Genomic DNA, 26,793 nt, shown 5'->3' on the forward strand with positions numbered 1-26,793 from the left:
GTTTGATGGCAGAAACACGTGTCCAAAGTGACAGGGACAAGGAGTGGTACAAATAAACAGCAGTAAAGAGCATTTTTGCAACAAATTAGGTTAACTGGGAACAGGTCAGTAAGAAGAATGGGTATAAAAAAAAAAAAGCATTTTAAACACAGTGACTCTCTCAGAAGTAAAGATGGGCAGAGGTTTAGCTGTCTCCAAACAACATCGAAAACTTGTGGAACCTTTAAGAACAATGCTCCTCAGGGAAAAAAAAACAACTTTGAATATTCCATCATCTACAGCTCATATCATTAAAAAAGTTCAACAATCCAGAGAAATGTCTGAGCTCAAAGGACAAAGCTGAAAGCCAGCATTGGATTGTTGTGATCAATGGGCCCTCAGGAGCCACTGCATTAAAAGAAAAGGTCGAATTCTGTTCTGGACTTCACTTCGGGTTCTCAAGAACACTAGCAAAAATTATTGTCTGTAAACAGTTCGCTGTGCCATCCACAAACGCTGGTTAAAAGCTCTATAATGCAACGAAGAAGCCGTATGTGAACACTACAGTAGTCCCTCACTACTTCACGGTTTGACTTTTGCACTCGCTATATCGTGGTTTGTCAACGCATATCAACATATTTTTAAAAAATTGTACAGGACACGATTGTCAACTTTTAATATTACTTACATGATTGGGACAGTACTGTACAGTAAAAAGTTAACGAAAAAATAAAATACTTCGGACAGTTGCTGCCATTTTGTAGTTTTCTCTCAGTAAGTCTACACTGTATACCTGCTTATAATGACCACATTTCCCAGAAGCCAACGGTGCCCCACCCAGAAGCCGTTTCGTTCTGCTGAAATACTAGAGGGAAAGTTTTGGTTTGATCGGAAAAAGTTTGGACATTATTACAGTGACTTCGGCACCCAATGGATGCAGAGAGCCGTACGGAACCGGACCAGAACGACCAATCGGTGAACCTTGAGAGCTGCTAGCCGGCCCATGAGGACTTCCGAGCAAGACGCGTGCCACCGAAGGTCCGGCGCTCCATCCGGAGACCACCGGGACTTTTTTCCATCTTTTTCATGTGAATGAGGACCTCCGAGCGGGGACGCACTGGTATGTAAAATTTATTAGCTACATATAAATACGTTGTTAAAATTAGTAGGTTTAAGAGTTTAGAACACCGATTGTGGGCTTCATCGCTGCAGGGTACGTCTGCAGAAACGAACCGAGTCGGACCGGAATTGAGAGCCGTTGCTGTGCTCTGCAGAGCCGGTGAGTAAATTTTAGTAGCTACATGTACAGTACTGTACGTATGTTGTTAAAATGACATCAGTTTAAGAGCCAAGAACATTGCAAGTGTGTGGGGTTTCTAAAGCCTTTATATATATATATATATATATACACTAAATATAACGTTGCTACTTGGCGGATTTTCACATATTGCCAAAGGGGGTGGTGTTCGTCTGGAACCGAACACCAACAATAAACGAAGGACTACTGTATTCAGAAAAGCAGCCATCTTCTCTGGACCAAAGCACATTTCAAATGGACTGAGTCAAAGTGAAAAACTATTATATGGTCAGATTAATGAAAATTCCTTTTGGAAACCACAGATTCCATGTCCTCCATTAGGGCTGGGCGATACGGACCAAAATTAATATCTCAATATTTTACGACGAATGGCGATATACGATATATATCTCGATATATTTTTCTTTACATTAAGTAATAACAAAAATAGATTTCTGAGTCAAAGCTTTGTCCCAATTGTCACAAAGGCACATATAGTAACTAACAGCTGTAACTGTACAAAATGCCTAAAAAACAAACTATTTACATATATCAGTTTATTTTTTAGACCTTTATTGACATATATTAAATAATCCTCTTCATGTGCGCGGCCTTCACATTAGTAAGCGTGTGTGAACTGCAGCTGCAGGTCCGACAGACTTCAGCCTCCTTCCGAGACAAACCACGGTATAAAACTAATTTAGCCGTGCTGTCTTTTGAGTCGCAATGAGAACACATTAATGAAGCAGTGGCTTATCATATTGCTAAAGACACTGTCCTTAGCGGCTAACAAGACGGCTAACGCTTTAGTCGTCTTGTTCCACAGTTGAACTGGGACCGTGTCTTTAGCGACATGATAAGCTGCTTGATGAACGTCGCCCTCTCACTGTTCCTCTCTTAAGACACAGCGCGGCTAAATGAGTTTTATACCGTGGTTGGTTTCAGGGAAGGAGGCTGAAAACACAGTCGGAGTGCAGCTTATAACTTAACTTATAGCGCTGTTTTAAACGGTGAAAAAGATTTGTAGTGCCGACCTTTTGTTGGGACTTGTTTTTGGCATCGTCTACAAAAAAACTTTTTTCTGCTGCTAATTTGACAATTTAAATCAAAACAGTATCTGAAATAACAGCCATTGTTTTTCTTTTTGCTCAGCAGCTATGCTGCTCTTCATATCTCCCATGTTTACTTGTTAAAGTCCAGCCCACCTGGAGAAGCAGGAAGCAGGGGGGAGCGCGCAGCTGAGGGGCTGGGTTTGTATTCAATGAGGGAAGAGGCATGGGAGAAAGAAAACAGCAGGTGGATTTTTAAGTACAGTAAAACACTATATCGTTCATATTGATAGTCTCATCTTATATCACAAATGAAATTATCTAGATAATTTTTAAATATCGATATTGCCCAGTCATATCCTTCATACTAAAAGGGAGCGCAATTATCCAGTGCCATCAACATCAAGTTCAAAAGCCTGCCTCTCTGATGATATGGGGGTGCATTAGTGCCTCTGGAATGGACAGTTTACACACCTGGAATGAACACCAATGCAGAAAATTATAAACAGGTTTTAGAATAAGCCATTCTCTCATCCAGCAAAAACCCAATATTGTTTAACAGAAAGAATCACATTAGACAGGCAAGGGATAACATTCTTCAACAAAAACCTCAGCGGCTGCTCTCCTCAGATCCTAGATGTTCAGACTGTTGTTAAAAGAAGAGCGGAAAAAATCACAGTGATAAACATGGCCCTGCCCCAACATTTTGTAGACGTGTTGCTGCCATAAAAATTCAAAATTACTTCCATCTTTTCCCTCCATTTCTTACGTTCAACATTTTATGTTCCTGGATTTGTTCCATTATACATAAATTGTGTTATATGGCTAATATTGGTATGAAATTTGCAAATTGGGGTTGTATTTTGTCAAAACGCAGACAGAGCTAGAAGAGGTCCTCGATCAATCTCTTAAGTAAAAATATGAAGTTGACTGCTAAACAAACTGGTAATTCATTTATGGCAAAAAGATGAACATAAAAGCGTTTACTTTTAGGAGACAAAACACTAACATTTCAACTAACGTTAACTAAGACAAGCTTCCATCATAAGAAAGTGAAGAGCAAACAGGTAAGAGATCATCAAAGGTGAGGAATGTCCTTTTATTAACCAAAGCAAAGGAGACTCCACATCATGTACGATCACACAAATTTGTTCACACTGACAATAAACAAATGTAAGATTTAATGCAAAAACATCAAAATAATGAGCAAACATACAAAGTGCTACCAAACTAAAAGAAAAAACACTAGGCTTCTTCTGAGCACTCTATAGTCCAAACACATACAAAGCAAGTACTGTAGGGGGAGGGGGCAAAGGGAGGAATTTTGAAGGTAGCATAATTAGTAAATGGAAACATCATAAAAATAGGACAGAAGAAAATAGCAGGCCCACAACAAAATGAAAACATGACTCCACAATCTCTTCATCCAACATCCTTTGTACAGCGGCAATGCAACAGCTTTAATTATGATATTCACCACAGGAATGGGAGATCTCGTTATTTCACCATAGCTTGGGATCACAATCGTGATCATGCCAGTATAGCTTTTAATAATTCACCATAGCAACATAAACCGTGATAACTTCCCCACATCTGAAGAGTTTACCGTAGCAACAAAACATGTAAAGATTTTGATGCAGCAACAATGCATGTGAAAGTTTTTTTTTTTGTTTTTTTTTTTAACCATAGCATCACAACATAAACATTTTGTCATGGCAACATTCTGTGGTTGATCACAGCAGCAGAGCATGTTAAGGTTTTACCAGAGCAACAGAGCATGTGAATGTCAAACCACAGCAGCAGAGCATTTTAAAGCATATACAGCAACAATATTTGTGAGCCTCTTTACCATCATCAGCTTATCATAGCAAGAATACGTGACTGTTGAGATAAAACAAACAAACAAAAAAAAAGGTGCACTGCCATGGAAACTGGGTAAGAAAGGCCCAAAGCCTACCAACATTGTCATTATAACCATAGTAACCGCAATGTTCATTGGTTAGTACAACCAAAGTCAGCAGCTGCAGGAAAATATGGTAAAGATTACAGTCTTTAACGGACACTGCTTACCTGTTGATATTTACATGGGGGGGGGGGGGGTGCAATATCTGACAGTCACTGTATGAACACTGGGCAGTTGGGTTTATTTCAGAATCAGATATGGTTAAATCTGGCTTTGTTTCACCAGGACTACTGATTCAAGCAAATATAAAGTCATATATACAGTCACTTTGCTTTAGGTGGAGCCTTAACCCAAGCTTATTTTGACCTTGCGTGACCCAATAGGTCTGTCATTGAGTTCCATGACTGCCGCTGTGGCCTCTTCGTGGTTCTGGAAAGCAACCATGGCCTCACCTGTCGGCAAACCTTTCTCATTGAACTGTAAGCAGACTGAGCCTGGCAACACCTGGTAGCCATAGAAAAAGTCCATAATCTCATCCACGGAAACAGTGAAGGGCATGTTCTGAAGTTTGACAACTGTTGGGCCAGGAGCACAATGTTGACTGTTGGGATTGCTAGATCCTCCTGGAACTGGCTGGTTGCAGAGGCCTTCGGTGCCTGGCGTGAACACCTGCTCTCCACCAGTTGGGCGCCCCTGGCTGTTGTTAGGGCCTCCTCCTCGGTTCTGTCCTCCTGCATTTCCTTTTCTGTTGGTGTTGTCAAAAGGTACAATGCCTCTAAGTGCATCTTGGCCAAATGGAGGTCCTCCAGGTCCTCCACCAGGTCCGGGTCGAAAGCCAGGCGGCTCCAAGATTTGTGCTCCAGGAATTCCTGAAACTATAGGAGGAGTAACACCTAAATTCATTTCCCCTAGCCTGGCAGGCATTGGAGGGAGAGGAGGAGGGCCTGCCAGTCCATTTCCAGGGGCAGAGAATGGCGTCGCAAAGGGGCCACTGCTGAGGTTCCCCATGGTGTTTCTAAGGAAATTAAACTCCTCGCCACTAATTCCAACAAAAGGGTTTATCTGGGGCTGCTGGGGATGGGGATGGGGATTGGAACTGGGATTGGGAATGGGATTGGGAATGGGATTGGGTTGTGCTTGATGGTGCTGGTTGTGGTTTTGATTATGTTGATTCTGGTTGCGTTGGCCTCTTTTGTTTTGAGGTGGAGGATTTCTTTCAATTACCTTCATCTGATCAAAAGTTATCAAATGGACAAAGGCATCACGGCCATTAAGCTTTTGCCGGTGCAGCCTTTCAGCTTTGTGGGCATCTTCTTCGGTTCGCAACTGGAAGATGGCTTGTCCTAAACCATGTCCGTGGCTATCGGTCAGGACTGTCAGAGTGTCTTCATAGATTCCCACACCTTCAAGGAAGGCACGGACATCCTTCTTGGAGATGCTGTAAGGGAGATTTGAAATGTGAGCACAATTCCTAGGGGTTTTCAAGCCATCATGGCTCTTGCTGTCACCCTGTGTTCCTTCACGTTTGCGGATAGAATCAATCTTTTCAAGCATTGCGTTTCGGCTGATTGGATGAACCTGGATGAAGCGAGATCCCATGTACTGCATGTGAGAAGCAAGAGCAATCTTGTATTCCTCTTCAGATTTGAACTCTAGGAAACCCTCTCCTGTTGTGCGTCCATTTGGACCATAGGCAATGTAGATGCTATCTTCCACAATGACCAAATTCTTAAAGAATTCCTTAATTTGTCTTTTGTTGGCTTCATAAGGGAGACCCTTCAGATAGATACAAAACTCCTGCCTATGAGGTGATCTGTCTCTGTCTCTGCCTCCTGCCCCAGCATTAATGCGGCGGTGCTGCTGATTGTGTAACTCATTGCTGTTACTTGATTTGTTACCAATGTGAGGAGCAAGACCTATCCCACCGTCACTGAGGTTGGCCCACAGTTGCTCAGAGCCTGGGGTGAGCTCAATGAATCTTTGGCCCATCATGCCACCACCTAGCCTTAAAGCCTCAAAACTGTCCTGGGGTGAGAAGAACTTAACCATAGCCCTGCCATTTGGCCGACCATGCCCATCCCTCTGCAGGCGAACTGCATCCACCCCAAGACCCCGAAAAAAATCCCTGACTTCCATCTCTGAGCAGGAGAAATGAAGATTTTGTAGGACAACATAAAATTCATCAGGATTGGGTCCTCCTACTCCAGTGGCTGCTGCAGCTGCAACTTTCATATGAGCCTGAAGGCCAAGTGAGGCCAGAGGATTAAGAGGGTTAAAGAGCATGGGGTTGGGGGTACCAAGAGGGAGGCCTGAGCTCAATCCTGTTGGTGGAGGAAGGGAGGGATTAAAGGGAGGTAGGGAGGACATATGAGGAAGATGAGACATAGGGGGCATTGGCGGTCCCTGGGATAATGGAGTAACAGAAGGAACAGGGGGGAGGGTAGAAACGGGAGGAGGAACTGGAATTGTGGGCATAGTGGGCATAGAGGGAACGGAAGGCATGTTAGAAAGTGCAGCGATAGGTGGGGGACCTGCACTAAGTGATGTCAGAACTGTGGTGATTGTAGGGGTTGAGCTGTAGCTATTAGGAAAACTTGGCACCACAGGTGGCTGGCAGGTGGCTGCTGCTTTGCTGCTTGGTTGTTCTTGAGATGAGCTTCCTGCTGCAACTGAGGTTGGGGTGTTACTGAAACCCTGATTTCCATGGCTACCAGATCGTCCTCCTGCCCCTGACTGCACAGGGGGGATGGAGGCTGCACTTGCTTGTCGGTTAACATTTCCTGGTGTGGGTGCAGCTATATCTACAGCTCCTGCTCCAGCTTCAAATCTACGGCGGCTAAGTTCAATCATGTTCTGCATTTCTGTCTTGCTACTAAGCAACAGTGACACTTTGGAGCCTTTGATGGACCCACCCGTTCGCATCATGCCTTGTCGAGCATCCTCATCAGTGGCAAACACAATGAAGGCTTCACCATGTTCACCCCCAACGATGTGTACGCCACCGTCGGGAATGGTGAGGCCAGAGAAGAAGTGTCTGATGTCCATGGTGCCGGCCACTATAGGCAGACCCTGCAGCCTGATGACTACCGCCATACTGACTGCTAAACAACAGCCCTACAACCTGGGGAGAAAGCAACACTACCATCAGATGAAGAGCAAAATGAAAGAGAGCAGTAATTTGCAAATAGTTCTCAAACTTCAAAGGTTGTAAGCAAACAAAAACATAGCTTAAGACTCAGATACTTCACAACAGCTTAGAAACTACTTTTAATGTTACACACATTTTGGATACTGAACTTTTTAAACCAGGAATGTTGGAAAACAGCATTAATAGATTTAAATAAATTGGTCTTATTTTCATAATATGTTTAAAATCATATATCAGATTTTTGTAATCACAACAGAAACTAAAATAAGCATGAACACAAAGTGCCAGGAACAAGAGATCTCAGAAGAACAACACTTTAGACTGAAAGTTAATGCTGGACTATAGTCTCTCATCAATAAATTGTGCATCCTCATTTAGGAGCTAAAGTGTTTTCAACATGCCAAAACATTTGCCATCAATACAATCTGGTATGAATTGTGCATCTGGTCACACATTTTACCAGCTAATACCAATATTTTTCAGAAGCAAGCATGAACCAATGTAATCTTAAACCCTTCAAATCCTCCCAAGTCTGTTTGACTTGTGATTTTGTTTTTTCCAACTAAAGAGTTAATTTTACTGTAATTCACACGTTTGTGATTTTTAAAAGTAAAATTTTTGTAGGTATTTTACCAGTATTTACCAGTAGAATTTTATTTTGTCAAAATTAGATATGCAATGTGCGCTATGACTTTAGAGCATTACAGATAAGTGTGTATATTTAATTTAAACGGGGATAATTTTCTATTTAAGCTCTAAAAACACAAAAACAAAAGAACGCTGTCATACAATCTAATTTAAAGAAGGCTTCAGTCTGTGTAGACAAAACTTGTTACCAATTTTCAACCAATATGATCCAATTCAGCGTTGGCTCATTAGCTTGCTAATTTCACTGCAGTTTTCCACTGACAATAAAGGCATTTCGATTTTATTTTCTTTGTGCAAAATTAAAACTACAAATCTCATGCAGTTTGAAACTCACCAGTGCAACTAAGCAGTGTGTATAGTTTCACTGAGTAACAGGATTTCTGCTCGACAATGAAACCTGGTGAAAAGGTCAGAGAAACAAACATTGTTCACACAATAAATTGACATTAAATGTTACATTTGCTACCAGAGGCCTGTGTTTTCAGAATTTGTATTTAATTGGTATCAGCAAGTACCAACTACTAGAATTGAAAAAAATCTGAAATGTACTCATCTATTGTGACCCAATAGTATTTTAGTTTTACAACAAGAAAATAGGTATTAGCCCTAACCCCATAACAAGAAAAGCCAACTCGGAAGCAGATATTGCAACCAGATAGAAAGGCATAACTGGAGCGAATATACCCGACTATAAGAAACCACATCATGACGTCAAACATCAAATAAAATTACCGGTAGACTTAATTTTTTATTTAAAATAAGCACCCAAGTAATCTGGACATACTAAGTAAAAACTGTTGATGTCATAAAGCAGCTACTGCAGAAACCATTCCAGAACACCAAACAACACCAGGACTTATCCAACAATTACATGCTCGGCAAAATCGCTCAGATCTGGGTGATTATAAATGACCCAAGTCAGCAAGTCACACTTTAGCACCTGCAACAACAATAAAAAAAACATGTCAACCATTGAACGAGCGTAAAGATACCAACGAATAGCAGCAACAGCGGTAACATAAAAATGCAGCAAGAAAAACGTCACCAAATTGAAAACAGCAACATTAGTATCATGTAAACCACAGCAAATTTAAGAGATTACCAGCACAGCATAAAATACAGCAGCTGATCAGTAAAGAAATTAAGCAGCAAGAATAAAGAGTAACAATTTAGAAAATGGTGACAAAAAGCCGCTGTCCACCTGAGTAGTAATAAACAGAGCGATGCTTGCAGTTCACACAATCCACCGTTTCACCATTTTACATCGGACAGGTCCGCAAAGTCTGTCACTCCACTTTCTGGGTCATTTAAAACCAACATCAAGCCCGCACGGCGCCACGCATTTTATAATGACACTTGGCAACATTATCATCCTTACCAATATTAAGAGTTCAACAATAGCGCGTACAAAATCACAAGATCTTCATTTAAACATATTTTCAGTGCTCCAGTTATCACCCACTGATTACAAGAAAAAGAAGGCGAAACAAACAGCTTAAATAAGTTCAACAATGACTGAAAGGAAAGGGCAACAGCTAACACCAACATCAACTTGAGAATCCTGTGGAAGGAGAACATTTTCAACCAAAGAAGCCTTTTAGAGCCTGGAACAACAAGAGACAGAAAGACATTTTCTGCAAACAGAGAGAAAACAATAAGTACGGTGAATCAAAAGCAGGTGGTTGAAGCAAAACGTTCTCAAAAGCTGTCTTATACACAACTACGTGTGTTTTAGTTGATATCCAACAGCAGCAAAGAGTGCATTTCCAGTGCAATATTTATGAGAAACAGTGGAACATCTCAATCAACTCACACAAAAACAGAATCGATTTTTAAAACCAGTATGAACTGGATTCAACTTACCAGCAAATAGGACAAATACCTAATCCAAAACATAACGCAGCATTTGCAATTAATCAATCAATACCAGATTTTTTTAATTTATTTCACAACTCATAAATTATACAATTCTTCTTGCACAGACCTCTTCTGACTCACAATGTGCACAACGATCCAGAGCACGAAATCAAAGACAGCTAATTGGTTTTTTTTTTTGTCTGTGTTCAGCATCCAGTTTACCAACAACGCTGTAGTCTTGCACATTTAACGACAATTACAGGTTATAATATGCTGTTTAACTGTTGTATTGATATTTTTAACTGGACTACTTAGCACAATCCAGCGAAGTGAAAAGAAATGAAAATGCACCTCAACAAAAAATGTTTACAACAACGTGTACTAGAGGGCTAATGGGATGTATCACAATTATTTAATTGGGTATTTTTGGCATCCTGATCAGGAGGCTGAGCTTATATTTACAGTATCTTGTGGCCGGTGACTAAGCAAATACCATATATTAATCTTCTTTGTATACTCAAAGAAACAGGAAGAGCAAGAGCAGACAGGAAAGAACAGAAAATTTAAAAGGCAACTTATAGCAATGAAAAATTCTTCTTTCGGCTTTTCCCTCTTCAGGGGTCACCACAGCGAGTCGTCCTCCATCTCACACTGTCCTCACTCCAACCACCTCCATGTCCTCTCTAACTGCATCCATATGTCTCCTCTTTGTCTTTTTCTTGGCAGCTGCATTTCTAACATCCTTCTACCTACAGTGCCTTGCGAAAGTATTCGGCCCCCTTGAACTTTTCAACCTTTTGCCACATTTCAGGCTTTAAACATAAAGATATAAAATGTTAATTTTTTGTGACGAATCAACAACAAGTGGGACACAATTGTGAAGTGGAATGAAATTTATTGGATGTGTCAAACTTTTTTAACAAATAAAAAACTGAAAAGTGGGGCGTGCAATATTATTGGGCCCCCTTGCGTTAATACTTTGTAGCTCCGCCTTTTGCTGCAGTTCCAGCTGCAAGTCTCTTGGGGTTTGTCTCTATCAGTGTTGCACATGGAGAGACTGAAGTTCTGCCCATTCTTCTTTGCAAAACAGCTCGAGCTCAGTGAGGTTGGATGGAGAGCGTTTGTGAACAGCAGTCTTCAGCTCTTTCCACAGATTCTCAATAGGACTCAGGTCTGGACTTTGACTTGGCCATTCCAACACCTGGATACATTTATTTGTGAACCATTCCATTGTAGATGTGGCTTTATGTTTTGGATCATTGTCTTGTTGGAAGATAAATCTCCGTCCCAGTCTCAGGTCTCTTGCAGACTCAAACAGGTTTTCTTCCAGAACGGTCCTATATTTGGCCCCATCCATCTTCCCATCAGTTCTGACCATCTTCCCTGTCCCTGCTGATGAAAAGCAGGCCCAAACCATGATGCTGCCACCACCATGTTTGACAGTGGGGATGGTGTGTTCAGGGTGATGAGCTGTGTCGCTTTTACGCCAAACATATCATTTTGCATTGTGGCCAAACAGTTGGATTTTGGTTTCATGTGACCAGAGCACCTTCTTCCACATGTTTGGTGTCTCCCAGGTGACAAACTTTAAACAACACTTTTTATGAATATCTTTGAGAAATGTCTTTCTTCTTGCCACTCTTCCACAAAGGCCAGATTTGTGCAGTGTACGACTGATTGTTGTCCTATGGACAGACTCTCCCACCTCAGCTGTAGATCTCTGCAGTTCATCCAGAGTGATCATGGGCCTCTTGGCTGCATCTCTGATCAGTCTTCTCCTTGTTCCAGATGAAAGTTTAGAGGGACGGCTGGGTCTTGGTAGATTTGCAGTGGTCTGATACTCCTTCTATTTCAATATGATTGCTTGCACAGTGCTCCTTGGGATGTTTAAAGCTTGGGAAATCTTTTTGTATCCAAATCCGGCTTTAAACTTCTCCACAACATTATCTCAGACCTGCCTGTTGTGTTCCTTGGTCTTCATGATGCTCTCTGCGCTTTGAAAAAAACCCTGAGACTATCACAGAGCAGGTGCATTTATACAGAGACTTGATTACACACAGGTGGATTCTATTAATCATCATCAGTCATTTGGGACAACATTGGATCATTCATAGATCCTCACTGAACTTCTGGACTGAGTTTGCTGCTCTGAAAGTAAAGGGGCCCAATAATATTGCACGCCCCACTTTTCAGTTTTTTATTTGTTACAAAAGTTTGACACATCCAATAAATTTCATTCCACTTCACAATTGTGTCCAATTTGTTGTTGATTCTTCACAAAAAATTTACATTTTATATCTTTATGTTTGAAGCCTGAAATGTGGCAAAAGGTTGAAAAGTTCAAGGGGGCCGAATACTTTCACAAGGCACTGTACATACCCCCTATCCCTCCTCTGGACATGTCCAAACCATCTCAGTCTGGCCTCTTAACTTTATCTCCCAGTCCTTCAACCTGTGCTGTACCTCTGATGATCTCATTCCTAATCTTATCCATTCTTGTGACTCGTAAGGAGAACCTCAACATCTTCATTTCTACTACTTCCAGTTCTTTCTCCTGCATTTTTGTCAACGCCACTGTCTCTAGTGTAGACAATACAACATAGCTGGTCTCATCACTGTCTTGTCTGTTCCTTTGACCGACACCCTTTTGTCGCAAATCACTCGTGAAACTTTTCTCTATCCACTCCATCCTGCCGGGACTCTTTTTTTCACCTCTTTACCACATTCCCCATTTTCATGGACAGTGGACCCCAAGTCCTTGAGGTCCTACACCTTTGTGACCTCTGCTCCTTGTAGCCTCACTGTTCCATCTGTTTTCCTCTCATTCACACACACATACTCTGTCTTACTACGACTGACTTTCATTCCTCTTCTTTCAAGTGCATACCTCCACCTCTCCCAAGTTCTCTTTCACTTGTTCCCTGTTCTCACCACAGATCATGTCATCTGCAAACATCATAGTCCATGGGGATTCCTGCATAACCTCATCTATTATTCGGTCCATCACTAGAGCAAACAAGAAGGGGCTCAGAGCTGATTCTTGATGCACTCCCACCTCCACCTTGAAGCTGTCACTCCACATCTCACCACTGTCCTGCTGTCCTCATACATGCCCTGTACCAGTCTAACACTTCTCTGCCACTCCAGATTTCCTCATGCAATACCACACCTCCTCCCTCAACACCGTTATACCAGTTTCCCCTACCGTTATGCAAGCGGGGCACCCCGCCAACAAAACTGAGCACCCCGCCTACCAAACCGAACTGCACCCCCCCCAACACACACACACACACACACCAACAAAGCACTAAGCTAGTGGCGTGCAATACAGACTGCTAGCTAAAAAGCTAAAAGCAGCACTGACGCTGCATCTTCCCTCACGCTGAATCCCCACTATGTCCCCCTCCCCACCCCATCGACAAAAATCATGGCAAGTTATCTAGGGGAAATACTGCATGCTTGTTCTATATTCACAAAAACACAACGAGGTTCTTTCTGACCTTCTCTGTACTTCATCAGCATACTCAAACCAACAATGGCATTTGTGGTGCCCTTTCTCAGCATGAAAACCATAAGGCTGCTCACAAATTGTCACCTTTTGTCCAAGTCTTGCTTCCATAATTCTCCCAGATCTTCATCATGTGGCTCATCAATTTATTTGCCCCATAGTTGCTACACTACTGCACATCCTTTCCAGCCTGATCCCTCTGTTCTGCCAATTGGTACAAGCCCTTCTCGGCCTCTTTAGTGTCCAGCCTCCCATACAACTCATCATACACCTTCTGCTTTGCCTTTGCTAGCTCTCTCTTTGCTCTATGTTGCATCTCCTTATATTCCTGTCTCTTCGCTTCAGTCCTCTCACTGTCATATTTCTTCTTGGCTATCCTCTTTTTTTTTAATAGCTTCCTGTACTTCACTATTCCACTACCATGTTTCGTTCTCTTTTCTCTGTCCAGATGTCACACCAAGTACCTTCCAGCCGGTCTCTCTAATTACTGTTGCTGTAGTATTCCAGTCATCTGGAAGATCTTTCTTACCACCCAGAGCCTTTAACTGCTAATCTCTGAACTCCTCACAACATTCTTCCTTCCTCAGTTTCCACCATTTGGTCTTCTCTGATTTTACTATTTTTCTCTTCTTCACAACAACAGCCATTCTACACACAACATCCAAAGCTGTGTGGCCACGCGCTCCCCTGCCACAACTTTATAGTCTCCCTCCAGTTTCCTCTTTAAGACAGAATGTAGATGACCTGTGTATGCCTGCCTCTTATGGAAACAAGTGTTGAGTACAGCCATTTCCATTCTCTTGCTAAAATCCACCACCATCTGTCCTTCCTGGTTCCTTTTCTTGATACCAAACCTGCCCATCACTATGTCACTTCATCCAGATCCTTCCAAAATGTATATTCTCCTCTCCATCACATCCAACCTGTGGAGCATAACCACTGACAACATTTAGCATCAGACCTTCTACTTCTACCTTCAAACACATCACCCTGATACTATTTTCACCTCTACTACATTATTTGCCAACTCCTCTTTCCGGACCACCCCTACTCTATTTCTCTTTTAATCCACATTTTGGTAAAATAGTATAAACCCTTCTGCAATGCTACGAGCCTTGCTGTCCTTCCACTTTGTCTCTTGGACACATAAAACATCTACCTTCCTTCTCTGCATCATGCCAGCCAACTCTTTGCCTGTCATTGTCCCCACATTTAGAGTCGCAACCCTTTCTCCTTGCTCTTCTCTTGTCTCCTGACACATTTCCCTCCTCGTAGTCTTGGACTGACAGCAGCACAATTTCCACCGGCACCCTGTTTGTCAACAGCACGGGTGGCGGACGTTGTTAACCTGGGCCCGATCAGGTAAGGTGTTGCTTAGATGAACTCGCATGTTAGTTTCGACACGTCTGTACATTGGTTTATACTCCCCCTAGCAGCTACGAATAATACGACACAATATTTAGACAAACCAAAATAAATTTTACAATAGCAATACACACTATGCAGAATGTCAAACCCTCAGCAATCATTTACTAATTATTAAATGTAACTAACTAGCTCCCAGCAGTGTTTTTGGCTTAGCTTCGCTTCTTAAGATGCTAGCGTTCCGTTAGCAACTTAGCCGCTAGTAAAACCTGCTTTGTTTGCGTGTTTTGGGAGCAGAACAGCAAGCAGGATCCGTGCTTTCAGAGTCACTGGAACAACGTCATTAAACGACCTATCGCTTGTGAATTCTTACCGAGAAATTTGTCAATTAGCATACAGAGATTTGACTCTTAAACCGAAGTCTTTTCTTCTCCCCTTTTTGCAGCTGCAGGCTTCTTCTGCACGAAATGTCGGCTCAAACATCGCGATAACTGAAGCGGTCTCGCGAGAACATGCCGACGATGTCATTTTTTGAAGTTATATCGCCCCCTGGTGGCTGGAAAGGCTTAAATGCGTACTCCTCATTTTCACTGCAATAAAAATGTCACAAAATGAAACTCGATTATAAATAAATAAGTAAATAAATTTTGAATTAAATAAAATAAATCTTGAAATAAATAAAAAATAAATCTTAGAAAAAAAACTACAGGTAAACATTTTCTATTTAAATGTTTTATTTCATGGGAACATTTGTTCATTTATTATAAATTTATTAATAATAAAAAAAACACTTTATTTAATTTTGAATTAAGTGGCTCAATGCTTCTACATATTTCATACAAAATTAGATACATTTGATACATTATATTAATTACAATTTTTCAGTGAAAGACTTCTTAAGATGTATGCTGGTGGTCAAAAATACAAAATAAGGTGTTAAATATGGCATAACTTTGAATTAACTGCACAGTAATGTATCCAGATTTATTTATTTTTCCACTTAAGTGTGGTTTCTTGTAATTCTCAGTTATGGATTATATGTGTGCTTATCAAGAATATGATGTATGAATATGTGCTTGGTGTTCCTATTGAGTTTGTGGATTCATATAAATACTTGGGAATATTGGTTGATGCATATCTCTCTTTTAAACCATGTGTCAAAAACTTTAATAAAGAAACTGAAATTAAAACTAGTTTATTGTTATTGTCTGTACTTTACATTATCTTTCTGGAACAGGTTTCTCTTGTAAATGAGTCCTCGGGGCTCATTGAGACTAGCCTGTATGAATAAATGTTGAATGAATGATAAAAGTATATAATCTTCTGTATATAAATAAACTAAAGGCAACAATAAAGCAAAAACGATTTTCAATAAGAACTATAATTTGTTGTATGTGGATTAAAATGTAATTTGAGTTGATAGATTTACACAAAGAAAAAGTTGCATTAGTTGTTAACTGAGGAGATGGAGACGGAGATGATCGTGGACTTCAGAAGGAACAAGCACACCTACACCCCCCTGAACATAAGAGGATGTGCGATGGAAGTGGTCTCCAGCTATAAGTACTTGGGTGTATGACAACCTCAGCTGGAGCAACAACACCACCAGGCTGATCAAGAAAGCTCATCAGAGACTCTACTTCCTCAGACGGCTGAGGCGAGCTGGTCTGGGAAGCTCAGTCCTCACCTCCTTCTACAGGTGTGCAGTGGAGAGCATCCTGTGCTCGAGCATCAACGTGTGGCATGGAGGCTGCACAGCTGCAGAAAGAAAAGCTTTGCAGAGAGTGGTGAAGGCTGCACAGAAGATGTTGGAGTCAGGCTTCCCACCATCACAGACATCTACACCTCTAAATGCAGGAAGAGGGCCAACTGCATCATGAAGGACCCCACTCACCCAGCACACATTTTGCCCTGCCCCCCTCAGGAAGATTAAGGAGCATGCTGATCCGTTTCATGTTGCTGTGTTCATGCATGCTCATCTGCTCACAAACTCACGTTTTTATGCTAATAGTGCTTATGGATGATGTTTTTCTTAGTTCATATTTTAGATCTTATTACGGTTTTTCTTTTACATTTTATTGTTGGATGTAACTGGGACCCTGTGTACATAATCTCGTTCCACCACATGCACCACATGTGGTGCGAATTACGAATCTCTCTGAATCTCTAATCAAATAGTTTCAGAAAATACAAAATTACAATTATTAATTGCAACATTTCTTTTATTGTATGCTGATGTGAACTGTGTAACAGTGGAAGCGTTAATAAATTACAAGTTTGAGACTCAGACATCCAAAAAAAAAAAACATTAAAAAAAAAAATGATGTTGACAACTTTCAGGTTTCCTTCTGCGGACATTGTCCTCAATCATGGCTACCATCTAAAGTTTCCTTTGGTGGTTTAAACCTGGACTGTAGCTTTTTTGTAGTTTCACACTAAATAAACTGATGCTGCCAATGCTGTTCAACTAATGATCCAGGCAACTTACCCAAATAAAACTGATGGAGAAGACAGAAACATTAGAAACATGAAGGTATCCAACCTGCCAGTCAGTAAAAACTAGAACTTTTAAGTATTAGTTGACAAATCAACACAATCTGAACGAGTGAAATGACTCCTGCTGCCTTCTCCAGCTTGTTTTTAATCATCATGAAGCTCCAGTCAGTCACCGGTCATTTACTGACGGCAGGTGATCAGGCTCACCCTATTACGCAATGTTAAAAAAAAAAAAAAAGGCTAAACAAAGAGTTCACCACTCATGGTTTCGTGTTTACATCAGTAACAAACAGCAATTAAGATGTACAACATTTTGATCAACTTCTGTTTCTTGAACACGCATCAGATTTGATGCACTTCCTTTATGGTTTCGGCACAATTCCCCACAGGAAGCGAGAACTAACAGAAGCGTTGGTTAACCAGCTTCATAATGGTAAGATGATGGTGAAAGAGGTAAAGAGTTCAGTAAATCAGTGTAACACAAACAGGTGTTACGCTGTAAAAACGACAATTTACTGCAACTGTGTAGAGATGGGTATTTGCTGATTTGTGGGCTCAACGTGAAGGGGGAAAAAAAAAAAAAAAAAAAAAAAAAAAGCACGAGCTGGCACAAAATAAGCCAGATATTTTTATTTTAACAATATTTTCATCTGTGTAAAAGTTTCGTCTCTCCTTTCTTACATTTTGTTCAGAAATGGCACGTGATAAATATTCTGCAGCTCGTTTTCTCCATCACTTTTTCCCTCAGCGGTCAAACAAGCTAAAGTTCTGCGGGCCAGCTTCTTGTTGTCAAACCTCGAGTTGCCAGCAGTTCCTTCACAGTCCTCACTGAACAGTTTACACATTTTTTGTCCCCAATAACCCCAAAGCTGCGCACTTTGGAAAAGCCTCACAGAAACGGTTTTGTTTTTCGACTTTGAGCAACATCTGGAGGAGCTTCAGCTACAAACAGACTTCAAGTCGGACAGGAAGTTTGTGCGTGTTTGTGTCGGATTGTTCCAAGGATCTCTTGGAACCGTAGGAAGCAGACAGGAAGTGGACGGAGCTCAATGCTGCGTCCACTTGATGCTCTTCAGGTCAACGCCTTCCTGGAACATCTCCCATAAAGGACTTCAAAACAAACAGAGAAGGAAAAAGAAACGTTAGTTAAACTTACTGCAGCAGATTTGTGCGTTTTGCACCAAGAATCTGCAGCAGAGAACGGAACAACACTGACAACACCAACTGGAGTTTTCACTTTCTTGGACCAAAACTGAAACTTGCGTTATGTACATATTAATAATTTTAATAACAGTAAACGGTCGCAGTTTGACTAGTTTTTTTAGAGTGAATGTTAAAACAAAGACCGTCCACTATTTCAAAAAGTACCCTGGTTTATATTTTTAAATTAACATTTTATTGTTTTTAAATGTTCTGTAGAAATAAACTTTAATCTCTAACTTGATTTGTTACCTAAAGTATCGGATATTAGTTGTAATAAGACTGTGTTTAAATCAACTCAATGTTATTGATTAAAATGATCAGAAATAATAACCAGAAAACAGATATCAGGAAACAACTGCATATATGATAACAGGTTTCCTGTTTTTTAATAGTCTGGTTCCTGATTCAACAATATACAAAGAAGACGGTCGCAGCTAATTTGGACCTCGTCAGGCTGCTGCCTATGTGAAGGTTGGTTCGTGCTTTGAGGGCTCAAAATCAGCTGATTTACGAGCTAAACCGTAAGATGGAAAAGTGACTCGTCAACATGGAAACGACCTAGAGAAGGCTCGTAAGCACGGACCAGTAGAATGCACCCTAACCTGACCATTTCGGACCTTGGAAGTACCAGTAAAAATCCAATGCTGACGGGAAAATAAGTCTGCCTGAAAAAAAAAATCAACAATTGTGGATTATCTGAATCAGACTTCCCGGTTAACCTCGAAACAGGCGACTTATCAGTTTCTCCTGGGAAATGTGTAAACTAAAAAAAAAGCTTTGTCTATCGCATTATTACCAAATATTAGCAAAATAAAAGCCGAGCTGAACTGACCTCATCTCTCGGAGCCTGCGGACCTGCTGGATGCATTTTTCTGCCGTGTAGTCGACCTCTTCTTCTGTGGTGAACCTGCCAACACCGAACCTACAACCAAAACATGACATCATTCACCTGCAAAGGTGCTTTGTTCTGAAGAAATTCTGCTTTTTACAGAGTGTTACAAAAATATATATATTACAAAAAATAAAATAAAAGTAATCAATTTTGAATGGCTTGAGCTCTTTTGCAGCACAGCTGGAATTATAAACTTGCGTAATATCAGACTAAATCCTTCAATCCTTCACAGTTTGAAGGAGCAGTTTTAACAAACAGATCACATAATAAATCATTTCAACATAAAATGATGTCAAATTACATTATTATTATTATTAGCAGTATCCTTCCTGTCAAGTGTTTGTACCTGATGGAGGAGTGAGCCAGGTCTTCATCGGTGCCGATCGCTCTGAGGACGTACGATGGCTCCAGAGACGCCGACGTACAAGCACTGCACCCACACAGACACACAGACGTTCACTCGTCTTTAACAAGGAGCAAAACCCGCCTTAGATGATTCAAAGTTATGGTCTGACCTTCCAGATGACAGAGCAACATCCTTCAGGGCCATCAGGAGACTCTCTCCCTCCACGTAGGCAAATGAAAGGTTTATGCAGCCTGCAGATGTAAACAGAGTAAGATTAGTCCAACACAAGACAAAGTGCTTAAACCTTTCTTGGTGGTTAAAAGTGATTTTAGAGATAAAATGACACCTCCAAGCTTAGATTAGGGTGAAATTGAACTTGTGCATTGACTAAGATGGTTGTGGATCAGACGAGGGTTAAAAAAAAAAAGCAGAATATCATTAAACGCTCTGCATAAACGTTCAGACAAACATAAACGTGACTTCACCGGGGTAACGCTGTTCTGGGTCTCCATTCATGATGACTTGGGGAATCTCAGACATGATCTTCTGGACCAGGCGATTAGCAAGCATGGACACTCTCTGGTGGTCATACTACACACACACACACACACACACACACACACACCGAGGTTAACAAGTGGTTCCTGGGTACAAAGCGTGTTCGGTCAGGCTCATAAGGTTATTTGACCTCCATCTCCTTCTGGGCGATGCTGCAGGCAGCTCCCAGCCCAACAACCAGCGGGGTGGGAACGGTGCCAGAGCGAAGACCCCTCTCCTGCCCGCCCCCACTCTGCAGCGGCTCCAAACGGACTCGCGGCCGGCGACGAACATACAAGGCACCCACACCTGTACACAAACGTGCATTACAAATTTACCCTCTATGCTGGTTAGCACGTGAAGCATCGCAGGGTCAAAAAGCTGCTTTCGGTTCAAAAAATGCATCTTAAATTGTGTTTGTTTTGACACTACTTCATGTTCCTCTCCCAAAAGTTGACTCAAGTTTACTTTACCCTTGGGATGAGAGAGGTTTTGAAATTCACTTCTCATTTTAAAACGGGTGACGATGCACCAACAATAAGTGTAACCTACTGATGCCAACAATCCCTAACCTTTGGGTCCGTAGATCTTGTGACCACTGATGGACATCAGGTCAACCTTCCAGTCGGAGACACTGATGGGAATCTTTCCAACAGCTTGAGCAGCATCCGTGTGGAAAAAGACTCCTTTGGATCGACAAATCTGGCCTGAAAAAAAAAGAAGCTCCATCAGTCAGTAGCCCCAAACAAAAGTTTAATTAAACGATTATCAGAATCAGCTTTATTGTCATTGCACCGAAGTGCAACAAAATTACATTTCAGTACAGCCCAGCCAAGTAAAACACAAACAGACATGGGTAGACGGAGGTGTCTGAGGCTGCGGCCTCGTGGGAGGCGCTGCCCTTTGTCGTTTCACGAAACAAGGGCTAATATTTTTATTGATGCATTAAAAAAAAGTGAGTTTCCATGGTTACCAATTTCTTCGACGGGCTGCTTGACTCCAATCTCGTTATTGACTGTCATCACGGACACCAGTGACGTGTCGGGACGGATGGAGGCCTCCAGCAGCTGCGCACAGAAACACCAACTCAGAGTTTACACTGTGGTGTCTGCAAGATATCAGTCTGTACAGGCTTCTTGCAGTACCTCCAGGTCCAGCAGTCCATTCTTCTGCACGGGCAGGTAAGTAATGTTGAACCCTTCAGCCGCCAGAATTCGACACGAGTCCAGGACACATTTATGCTCGGTCTGTGTGGTGATCACATGACCCTTCTTGGCCTTGTAGAACCTGGCCACGCCCTGCAAGAGAGGACCTGGAGAGTAATCGCAGGTTTGGATCCGATTTTCTTCAGCTCATCCTTGAAGGATTTTCCTTACAGAGTTGTTGTTTCTCAGTTTGTCTTCCTGTTTCATTTAAATACTTAAAACTAATAAGTGTGGAGGCACTTCTGTTAGGTTACAATGAGTATGTGCTCTGTAAGATACTTTTACTAAGAAGTAAAAATAATGTTTTTGTAGGAAACAAGAGAAATGTTAGTGACAGCAGCAGGAGATGTTTGAGTGATGACAATGATGATGAAGAGGAGTTATATTGGTACCTTAATGGCCATGTTGTTGGACTCTGTGGCTCCGCTGGTGAAGATGATTTCTCTGGGATCGGCTCCAATGAGATCAGCAACCTGCTGCTCGGAGGAACGAACAGCTCACAGTCAACAACTACGCTCATTTACACGCGCTGCGGTGGAAAAGCTCATTACTGTTGAATTGGTTGAAGCAAATAAAACATGGCCACTCGCTACAATGATGCCTAAAATAAAAATTTTCTAATGCTCAAATTAATGGTTTCATATTTTGTTTCTTAACATCGCAGCTCTCCAAGTATGTTGTGGCAGTTTGTGCATATCTACGATACACTGCAAAACAAACTTACCTGCAGGTACAACTAATGTAATGTACGGTATATTTAACTGTAACTATATTTTAATCCGTATCGAAACTGCTTGGAGAAACAAATCTCCAACAGACTGTTTCTTTGTGACAATGTTTGGGTTTTACACCTTTACTCTTTAACCTTGAAGATCTTAACATTTTAAGGCATTTTTCTGAGGATAGATATGCATAGGCCTGTCACGATAACACATTTTGCTGGGTGATTATTTGTCTCAGAAATTATTGCGATAAACGATAATATTGTTTGACATTTATATTTGCGTTGTATCGCGGTGCAATGCCAATAAAGTTTATTCTGATTCTGAAATTTGACAATTAGTAATTATTGTCAAATTTAAGAAGAAATATTGGTTAATTTGTTTTGAGTGCAGTACTTTTTTTGAGCATTGGATGGCAGTAGAAGACTATTTGAACCAAAGGATGGATAGTGAGGGAGCGAGCAGCGTGTCTCTTTAAGAAAAATGGGAGGGAGGCCCCTTGACGTGACATGGGCTCTCTCTTCAGTTCTCAAAATGACGGACGCTCGGTGTGGTTTGAGCTCTTTAGCATAGAATTTTTCACACAAAGCTTTTAATAAAAATCATTAAACAAGTTCTCAGCTTCTTTTTGCAGAGAAAACTTTTTACACGAAGGCACGAGTTTCAACCGTGAATTTTGGAGCTTAGACAAGACGGAGGTTTTTTCCCCTCGAGGTCAGCCTGTTAGCTTAGCTGCTTTTAACGAACCAAAAACACGATTTTGGATCATTAAAATTAATTTTAAAGAGAAAAGAGAAAGGAAGGGGTCAGTGAAGAGCACCGGAGCTGAGCCTTTTTGTCATCCAGCGTCCAGTAAAAAAAGAGACAGGAAGAAACGATAAAGCCGATAAATGAAAATGAGGTCGCCAATTTGCATTTAACATGCGATTATTTGATTTATTGTTTATCGTGACAGTCCTAGATATGCATAAATATTATAATTTGAATTGTGAAGCCAAAAAAAACTACAGCATTCCTTTACACTATAGGGCAAACGAAAAAGCATAGTTGCTAAAAACTTATAAGTCTAAGGAGAAAACATTAATCCAAAACTAACAGCAACGCAAAACAAATAGCTGAAAATTCCTAATAGAGTTATTTGTATGAAAATTTATTTTTGAATTCAACGTTGGTTATCATTACACTGTATAAGTGTATAAAAAAAAACAGACAAGAAAAGCAACCACTGCCATGAAAGTAAATAGAAAGGACTTCAGATTATTTCTATAAACTGAACGTCTCTGTACCGTCCTGGCTTTCTCCATGGCGCGCTCACTCTCCCAGCCGTAGGCATGTGTCCTGGAGTGTGGGTTACCATAGTAGTTCACCTGGTAGGGCAGCATGGCATCCAGCACTCGAGGGTCCTAAACAAACAAACAATAGGAAGGAAATTAAGAATAAATCACTCAATAGCTGAAGAGCTCCAAACATTTTCATCCACAATAAAAACCAAATAGACACAAGTTAACCCAATCAGTGTCTCTAAATGCACAAATTTTGATTTTAAATGGCAAAACAAAGACGTATGTGAAGACATGCTGTCCACATGGGCACAAAACAACTAAATACAGTAGTAATATCTATCATAAAAGCAATGTTACATAAATACATGAAGAGATGCAGCTGTAGAGGATGTAAATAAATGTCTTAACATTGTTGCCACAACAAAAGGAGCAACCGATACATTGTTGGAAGGTCTAAATGTGCAGTAAAACAATCTACCATGACTTATTAGCTAATTGAGCCAACATCGGTAACCATTACCAAGGGAGTGGTCGCCTGGAAGTCCATGTAAAGAGGCCGCAGCTCATCTTTCCCCAGCTCATATTTCTTGATCAACTCTGCAGCAAAAAAAATTTAAATTAAAATTTATTTTGTGGCATTTTAAAGTCTAAAAGTATCTCACAGAATGTAATTTAATGACTGCTTAGCAATCCCAAGAGATATAATCTGAAAAGCCCCAAAAAACTTATTCACCTAACAACTGACCCATGAACCAAATGTTCAAAATAATATTTAACTGTGATCACAGCCCCTTTTCTTTTTGTCTGAAGCAAAATAAGTTTACAAAAGTTAAGAGTTTAACTTTATTCTTATATTTATAAGATTTTTTTTTTCTTTTCAACTACAACACTCCATTTGTAAAATAACCATAAAGACAACAAAGTAGTATTTATACAAAGTATCTTGAACAACAAATATTTCAGTTGCAGTGTTATTAAAATTTTTTTTAATTTAGAAATACAAAAATCAACTTTTGATTTTGAATTTTCCACAACAAATAGGAATTTTCTTACAAATATTTCAAGTTTCTATATTAAAATATATTTTATGGAGTCTGATTTTTATTTTTTTTTTTTTTAATAATCCATATTGGTGGTGACTTAGCATAGCAATTAAAATATAATCATAAAATTAAATAATAAAATATTTATTTTTGATAAACGTTAATTACCAGAAATTAAAATGACTGGCCATTATTTAGATCCCGTTTGCAATTTAGTTTTTTTTTTTGTTTTAAAGTGTGTAAAACAGTATTTGATGCACATTTTTGGCCTAAACACACTCCGAATACCTCAACGATTTCCACTCAATTCACAGGTGTTGTAAACTTGCATGTACCCCCTCCAAACTGCGTCACTTCGGAATTAGCTAAATGCTAGCTTCCCTGAGGGAAACGAACAGGCCAGTGAACTCCTGGTTTTGTTACCTTTCTGCACGGAGCCGGCGGCTGCTCGTTCAGTGACCTGCCGGAAAAGAAGCCACGAGGTCGGCCTCAGCAGCCGGGAGCAGACGGTCCTTCCCGGGGAAAGCATCTGGTCGGCAGGCTGTCTTCAGTTTAAGACCCGCTGAGCTCGGTTAACTCGCACTCGTTGCCTGCAAACAAAAAAAAAAAAAAAAGCGAACTTATTTGTACTTATTCAATCAGCCAGTTATCGTGGGGTTATGAAAACCATTTTTAAAAGTTAAATGCGTGCAAGGTTCTGATTTTAAACACATCGATGTCAGCCGCTTACGGTTGAATCAACATCAAAGCTAGCTTCCGGTTTTGACTTTCAAAATAAAAGTCTTAGCAAGCGCGCAAAACAAGTCACGAGCGCGCCCACACCTCGTTGCGTTAAATATGAAATAACTTAAAACTAAACTACATTTAATCATTTTAAACGAGACATCTAAAACGTATTGATGCGAAAACAAATTAGACGTTATTATACAGGGCAGTGTATTTTAACTGCACAGACAAGGAAAAAAACAAAAACTCACCAAACGGCGGCTCCTAGAGTTGATAGTTGGAAGAAGAATGTTGCATCGTTTAACGTAATGTGCAACTCTGTCTTCTTTTTACATTTCCTGCTTCTGTCTCCGTTACTCAACCTTGTACCAGCATGCACGTTTTTGTTTTTATGATGTCGTAAACACCGGAAACGGAGGGCGGGACTTCCTGCAAAATGTCTGATCTCTCATTGGCCCAACTGGATTGTTTCCGTATTGTTTTAACAAAGTAAAGGCATTTTGTATTTTTATACAGGCGATTGTTGACAAAAACGTTTTTTTAATTTTTTACTTTAATAGTCGTCAATTTATATTTGAATTTTTTTTCACTTTCTTATGTTATCCAAGTATTTTGAATGGGTGTACTGCTACTATATGCTTTGTTTTTATTAAATAAACACAAAATACATTCAAAATAGGAAAATATATTGGCCTTCAGTGGTACTGTAAATCCCACAATATGCCTGATTTAAATTAGCCATCTGTGCTTATACATGTGGAATAAAGTATGCAGAGAAATATACGTTGTTTACATAAAGTGCAAACCAGCATTTCAGAATAGTGCTGTATATGAATATATCTTAAATAACAATTGAGGCTGAATCCTGGCCGAGACCTGGGTGGAGTTTGCATGTATATATATATATATATATATATATATATATATATATTATATATCTTTCTGTGACAAACTGTGCCGAGCGAAGTCGAACCGTGCTGTACCAGTACTAATGGAAAAGAGACATATGTGGCCCTGTGATGGACCTACACGGGTGTCCCTCTCATGTACAGCGATGGGCACCGCAGCGACCCAGAAAAGAAGAAGCGGGTAAAAGATAATGGTTGGATGGAATTTGAGAATAATGTTCCTCAACAGAAAACTGGGAAGGCTTTGAATGTCCCAAATTCTAAAGTTCAAATATCATCAAAAGGTTTAACTCCTCAGTTTCAAAACTTGATACGTCCAAATGTGAATAAAATATGACTTGATGAGATTTAAAAACATTGCGTGTGATGGACTGGAGACCTGTCCAGGGTGTCCCCCACCTATTGCACAGACCGCTGGATATGAGGACCAGTGACCCAAAAAGGAAGAAGCGTGTGCAAGATGGATGGATGGATAACTAGTAAACTCTTTGAAATGACCCCATTTGATATAGTTCGGTTTTGTCTTTTTGTTTTTGATTTTATACTTTGTAATGAACAACTTGAAATTACATTTAATTAAAACAGTTTAGTCTACAAAACTTTCAGATTTGCACACACTCACTTTTCCATCCATCCATCCATCCATCCATCCATCCATCCATCCATCCATCCATCCAT

At 40.5% G+C, this 26,793-nt stretch overlaps 2 protein-coding genes across 4 annotated transcripts in view; both read right to left on the minus strand.

Annotated features, from left to right (window-relative positions):
* The window catches only part of cpne1 (copine I), a 29,417-nt gene extending 14,185 nt beyond the window's left edge, over positions 1 to 15,232 (minus strand). The window contains exons 1-3 of one of the 2 annotated variants that reach the window (XM_037678972.1): positions 15,128 to 15,232; positions 8,359 to 8,421; positions 4,421 to 7,349 (exon numbers count right to left, since the gene is read on the minus strand). In XM_037678972.1, the coding sequence (XP_037534900.1) occupies positions 4,574 to 7,321 (2,748 nt within the window). In that variant the 5' untranslated portion in view covers positions 7,322 to 7,349; positions 8,359 to 8,421; positions 15,128 to 15,232 and the 3' untranslated portion in view covers positions 4,421 to 4,573. Of the gene's footprint in view, positions 1 to 4,420; positions 7,350 to 8,358; positions 8,422 to 15,127 lie in introns of those variants that run through there. The other variant, XM_037678973.1, reaches the window with a different exon arrangement.
* Positions 15,233 to 17,815: 2,583 nt separating this feature from the next.
* On the minus strand, positions 17,816 to 25,654 carry nfs1 (NFS1 cysteine desulfurase). Of its 2 annotated transcripts, XM_037679676.1 has the most exons (14): positions 25,459 to 25,654; positions 24,905 to 25,071; positions 23,959 to 24,035; positions 23,442 to 23,558; positions 21,826 to 21,909; positions 21,374 to 21,526; positions 21,202 to 21,295; positions 20,801 to 20,935; positions 20,380 to 20,537; positions 20,177 to 20,282; positions 19,861 to 19,942; positions 19,692 to 19,775; positions 19,286 to 19,375; positions 17,816 to 18,360 (listed from the first exon to the last, which is right to left on the minus strand). In XM_037679676.1, the coding sequence occupies exons 2-14, from the start codon at positions 25,008 to 25,010 to the stop codon at positions 18,297 to 18,299; spliced, it is 1,350 nt and encodes a 449-aa protein (XP_037535604.1). In that variant the 5' UTR covers positions 25,011 to 25,071; positions 25,459 to 25,654; the 3' UTR covers positions 17,816 to 18,296. The 2 variants fall into 2 exon arrangements, with proteins under 2 accessions (XP_037535604.1, XP_037535605.1); XM_037679677.1 differs by lacking the exon at positions 25,459 to 25,654 and having other exon boundaries at positions 24,905 to 25,112.
* Between the last annotated feature and the right edge of the window lie 1,139 nt (positions 25,655 to 26,793).

The sequence above is a fragment of the Nematolebias whitei genome, chromosome 7 (genome assembly GCF_014905685.2).
Source record: "Nematolebias whitei isolate Nwh7 chromosome 7, NemWhi1, whole genome shotgun sequence".
In the NCBI taxonomy this organism is placed as follows: domain Eukaryota; kingdom Metazoa; phylum Chordata; class Actinopteri; order Cyprinodontiformes; family Rivulidae; genus Nematolebias; species Nematolebias whitei.